Here is a 6,371-nt window from a genome sequence, read left to right on the forward strand (position 1 = left end):
ATATCATCATTATGGTGCATTGACTCAAACTCAATGTCTTATCCATATAAGGCGTTTTACGCCATAATTCTATGGGACTTGAACCCAATCACGGTGCATCAAAACTCAAATTGATGTCTTACCCTTTTGGTGCGATAGAACTTGAATCTATCGTCTTATCCTCAAATATTTTTCATTATGGTGCATCCGGACTTTAACCTGATGTCTTACCTTTTTGGTGCGATGAAACTTGAATTCATCGTCTTACCCTTAACCAACGGTATAATAAATCGAAGTACAACATGACTCATCCTTTGAGTCTTTCAAAACAATCAAAATAACATTCAAATTCATGCTATTAAAATTTTATACCTTCTTCTATTTAAGAAATTTTGTATAGCATGTCATATTCAACCAATAGTAGTATATGTCTTCGGTTCCTGATAATTGTTAGTGACTGAATACTATTTTATTCTAAATCATAAAAATATTCTAGAAAATACATACCTGATTTTATGCATATAATACTTTGATCTTCATAACGAGATAAACCAAAACATGAGTTAAAGAAAAAGTAAAACTCAATCTTAATTGGCTAGAGACTCGTGTTGATAACGTGTTATAAAATCAAGCTCATGACAATATAAATATAAAGAGATGAAGACAAGAGGAGTAAGATGGAAGATAAGACTTTCTTCTTATTCAAGTGTATGCAAATCTCATATATATCTATATTACAATAGTGAATGAACAACCCTATTTATAGAGTGAGAAATCACTCCAAAGGTCACCATATTAAGTATCATAATAAATAGATACATTCTTATCCAAAAAGGTTCATGTAACCTAGTGAATATGAATGGTTGTTCATGTACCAACCTTATGGACTATCCACTCATTCAATGAATTTATAACAAATTTAAATATAACTAGTCAATTATCTGAGCTATTACTTCGCTTCAAAATTTGATTGGAAATTAAGTGGGAAAGAAAGCAAGGTGAAGTTCGCTTACATAAGAACTGCCAAGCCCAGCTTCAAGGTCCAGCCCATTCCTTGTCAAAATGTCTCATTTCTTTTTTTTTAAAAAAATAGTAATGATTCTTTTTTTTAATTTAATAATTAATGAATCTTTTAGTTTAGGGTTTGCAGATTTTGTATGAGCAGATTATTTTTTTCTTTTTTTAGAAAAAATTAGATCACAAGCTAAATTTCATAAACGTTAATTAACCGACGATTTAATATTTTTATATATTTCAAAGATTATATTTATACAACTTTTGAAAGCAGAGACGAAAATAATAACCTAAGAAGGAGACCTTTACATAAATGAACCATTTTTACCATAGTCAAAAGGAAATAATAGGCTCCATGTCTAAACTATTAAATACACCTTTTAAATACCCAATTTACCTTAAGTAGTAATATTCTGTTAATGCTATAGATTACGATTTTTTGATTTTTCAAGTTATTAATTATATAGCGATCTAACTTTCGTGCAATAATGAATGAAACTTATTTTAAATTATCATATTATGGTGACTTACAATGACGGATAACACTTCAAATTACTCATTATATCCATGTATTACTCAAACTTATTTTGCACAAATATGGGAAAAGTATTTCAAATTGGCAAAAAATGAATCCAAGAATCTTAGTAGGTGTGGCGGATCATCTAATAACGTGTTCAGAATTTTTACGCAAGTGATTTACATCTATTATCACAACTTTATTTGTAATTAATTTTAGGACATGGACTATTGTGTTTGATCTGATGCATTCATTTATTTCAAATCGATGTTTATGTTACATCTTCTCTACCAAGTAGTATCACACCCCTTTATCATATGTTTGTGATAATAGAAACAGAATTAGAATATAGCTTTTACAGGTTCGATCAAATTCAATAACTTTGATCCAGACTTTCTATTTATTTTAAAAGAATGAATTCAAATCTTAATCTATAAACTTTAAATCATGATTCTGCGTCTAAATATAACTATAAGTATCTATAACCATTGCATGAACCGCAACTTTTGCCGAAAGATTTTTATTCCTTTTTTTTTCATGTTAAATGAAGCTCTTTCTCCTCACTTGGGTCTTTTAAGCCATGAGTCGATGTGGAGAATTGCAACAGATAAACAAAATCATTGCGTATGCCATAGTTCATGATTTTGCCCTCCTGAAGTTTTTGGTTCTAGTTCAAAGGGGTAACAAACTATTACGTTTAATTCATGTCACGAATTAAACATTGTTTGATCACGAGTTCTAAACATTGTTTGGTCACGGCTTCTAACATTATTTGGTCAGGAGTTCTAAACATTGCTTGGTCACGAGTTCTAAACATTGTTTGGTCACGACTTCTAACATTATTTGGTCACGAGTTCTAAACATTGCTTGGTCACGAGTTCTAAACATTATTTGATCACGAGTTTTAAACATTGTTAGATCACAAATTCTAAACATTGTTGGTCACGAGTTCTAAATATTATTCTGATAACGAATTCTAAACATTGCTTGATGACGAGTTCTAAACATTATTTGATCACGAGTCCTGAACATTGTAAAATCACAAATTTTGTGAAACACTGAATCGATTACGTTTTACATATATCAAAAATATTGTCATTATGCTATTCCCATTAACAAGAAATTAGTCACTATTGAATTCTACTATAATTTAACAATGTACACTTCGCTGAGTGTAAATAAGATGTCTAGATAAAAGTTGAGAACCTTTTGTATTGTTATATTAAATGTTGGACCAATGTTATGTACCATAAAAATAATAAAAATTGGACTATAGCCTAAGTACCTAATCACTAAAATAATAAACCAGAGACCCCTAAAAGACATCCTCAAAAATCTGGAAAATCTGCTTCTGGCTCTGGCTTTGGCTGTTGAAATCACCTAACAGTAACCCAGTCATCATCAGAACACCATTCAGATTCAGGACCAAATTCACTCATTAGCCCCCGGAGCCTCTCCGCCGGCGAAGTAGACCAATACCCACAGCTCATATTTAGATTTTCTTGATTTTCCGGCGAGGGTAGAAAAGTAATTGAACATGTTACTGATGATTGAACACATTCATCAGAAACCCAATCTGGGAAATCAAATGGGCATTTAGGAGATATTGATGGAACACCATTCTTGATTTCTTCATTTAATAATGTAACCGCATCATGATCAGACACAAAAGGATGTTTTAGAAGCATCTCAGCCGTCCATCTCTTACTTGGATCTTGAATAAAGCATTTGTTTAGAAAATCCTTTCCTTCTTCTGATAGTTCTTGAGGAATTTCCGGCAACTGATTTTTAACCCCAATTGCCATTAACAATTCTGTAACACCGGAGAATTTATAAGCTGGAACTCCGGCAACCATCTCAGCTACCACACACCCAAGTGCCCATATGTCCGACGGAGTACCCTGTTCGCCGCCGGTGATCATCTCCGGCGACATGTACAATGGGGTACCTCTTAATTCACATCGCAAATCATCATCTTTCTTGATTCCAACTCTCTTCGCCAATCCAAAATCAGCGATTTTCACTTTACCATCTTCACCAAGAAGAATATTTTGAAGCTTAATATCACAATGAACATACCCAATTTCATGTACATACTGAAGCCCTTTGAGTATACCTTTAGTGTATCCACAAACTTCAAATTCCGACAACTTATAATTCTCCGATTTCTTGAGCTTTTCCGCTAACGAACCTCCAGAAGCATACTCGAGCAACAAATTATACAAATTTTCCCCTTTTTCAAACGAATAGCTCTCACCAAAACATCGTATGATTTCTGAACACCCATTGAGTTCATCCAAGATTTTTTTCTCGTTCACGAGCGAAACAGAGTGAGAAACCCCAGATGATTTTACTACCATTAATGGAAGAAATTGAGTACTCTGTTTTCTGGGTCTTGCAAGATTAACTTTTCCAAAGCTTCCATGACCAATAGCTTCACCACGAACCCAATCCATGGAGAATCTATACAAAATTTCGTCAATTTTAGGGATTTTATTTTTTTTTAGGTAAAAGAGTGAGAGAGAGAAAACAGAGGAGTCTGTAAGTCACAACGAACTCTGTTTTACACACGCTAAATATATATATACAGTTTTCCATTTTTGTTTCCGTGAGAAAGTGGGTATATGATTTTATTTGTTTACCATAATCATATGGGAGAAATAAAGTATGATTTTTATTTTTTTTTAAAAAAAGAGCACGTGTTTTTTTGGAATATATATTTCTTCCAAATTTGGTTGAAACAGAAACAGCGTACCGAAAGATAATTAAAAAAAACGTGGTTTGTTAAGGTGGGAAAGCATTAAATAAAACGAAAAACATGAAATAATAAAGATTTCTTCAAGGACCACGCGGACAACTTCATTAACCACATTACGATACCATGAATTATAATACTACTAAACAACATGTTTAGTGTTTAATCTCAAAGTAATTTTAAAAAACACCGTATTTGAGTTTTTTTTTTTTATATAACTTTTTCTCGAAGAAAGAGCAATATACTTACCATAATTGATATTTTTCCTTTTCTTGAAGGAGAAAATATTTAGCTGATTCTTTTCGTTTTCATTTTTTTTATAAATTGAGATTGGGTATTATAATGTAGTACCTTTTAAAGAGTAAATGTTATAAAAAGAAAATATACTTTAAAAAAACGATTTAGCTTATATATATTAATGATATAAAATATGTTCTTCGTCCCCAATTTTTTGTCGGGTAAGGTCAAACACTTTCCTCAAAAAAATTTAACACAAGATGTAATTTGATTTATATAATCCCACTATATCAAGAATGTCAAAAGTCTACATAACTTATCAATTTACAAAAAGGAATAATTATTATGGATAGAATTGAAAAAAATGACTAATTATTTTTTGATTGTTTAAATTGACAATTAATCTTGGACATCTATTTTTAATATACCTGCCAAACAATTATGGATGGAGGGAGTATAATTTAATATGTTATACTCTTTCTATCCACTATTATTTGTCAATGATTTCTATTTTTAGAGTCAAACTACTTTTGATATAGTTTTTGAATATCTAAATTTTTTTGTTTAAAATATCGAATTAATGTAATCTAATTTTACTTTAAAGATTAGTCAAATTTACTTTTGAAAAGCACAATATAACAAATAAAAATGGACAAAAAAAGTAACTTGTAGGTTATATCATAGGCTGAGCTAGGTAAGATTCATAAGTTTAGATCAATTCACTTTTTTTTAGTAGAGCCTATATTTATATTAGCAAATTAAATAAATTTACGTTTATTAATATTTGAATCCCCAAACCATATCAATTTAAAATTCCAAACTCCTAACCTTTGGCTTCAACTTGAATTATATGCCAAGTTTATTTAAATTTTCAAATATATAAAAATTTAAAGCTCTTTCAATTTGGTATGTTGAAACTTTCTTCCTCTTTACTTACTTCAAGATCAACTTCACTTGCAAATTTTGGGTTGGATTAATGTGCCTCATTTATTTTTATTTGAATAAGGACAACTTAATTCAGAATATTAACTGTACGCTAAGTTTTAAGTTTTAAATATTTGAATTTGAATTTCTATTTGAATATATAGATGTTTTATAAAGATCCGAATATTAATAGTTAGGTTGAGTACATTAACATACTCTTTATTTTTAATTAAAAATATTTAATAGAAATATTATATCATGTGTTCATATACACAATCTGAATATGTCATAGTGCAAATATCTAAATAAAATTTACTTAAAAATTTAAGGAATATCGATATAATTGGCTAAATAATTAGAATAAGTTTGTGCTTAGTTTCAACATGATCACGATACATAAATTTGTCTTGATTTCAAGATTAATGCATATAAAATCTAAGAAAAATTCTAAATTAATACCATAGAAATAGAATAATTTTACTAATCATATGACAGATGGGGATGGGGATGACTAATAGCGATAGTTATAGATCTCGATTTTGGATTTGTGTTGTATGGATGATGACGACAATTTTAGCTAATAATGATTTACAATGATTGTTGAATGCCTTGAATCGGACCCGCTACAAACAGAAAGGACGGGGGTCTCGCTGCCCGGTCAGCGAGTCGGGGGGTCCAGGGGGGCGACGCGCCCCCTGGCCTGGGGGTCCGGGGGGGCGGAGACGCCCCCGGGCCGACGGTATACAATGTTGTTGTATTGGGCCCTTAATTTTCTGTTGATTCTGTATGTTGGGCCCAAGCCTGTTAGGGCGTAGCTTAGCACTATATATAGACGCTATGGGAAACCCTATTCTGTAATTCTGTTTTTGCCTCTCCATAATAAAACTGCTCCCTCTCTTCCCGTGGACGTAGCCAATTTGTTGGTGAACCACGTAAATCTGTTGT

The 6,371-nt window shown here is 31.4% G+C and overlaps 1 protein-coding gene across 1 annotated transcript; it reads right to left on the reverse strand.

The window, feature by feature from the left end:
- Nucleotides 1-2,698: 2,698 nt before the first annotated feature.
- LOC101266899 (mitogen-activated protein kinase kinase kinase 20-like) lies at nt 2,699-4,158 on the reverse strand. The gene has a single exon (XM_004233392.5). It carries the CDS (start codon nt 3,964-3,966, stop codon nt 2,887-2,889), a length of 1,080 nt encoding a protein of 359 aa, XP_004233440.1. The 5' UTR covers nt 3,967-4,158; the 3' UTR covers nt 2,699-2,886.
- Nucleotides 4,159-6,371: the final 2,213 nt, after the last annotated feature.

This window comes from Solanum lycopersicum, chromosome 2, assembly GCF_036512215.1.
Source record: "Solanum lycopersicum chromosome 2, SLM_r2.1".
NCBI lineage: Eukaryota > Viridiplantae > Streptophyta > Magnoliopsida > Solanales > Solanaceae > Solanum > Solanum lycopersicum.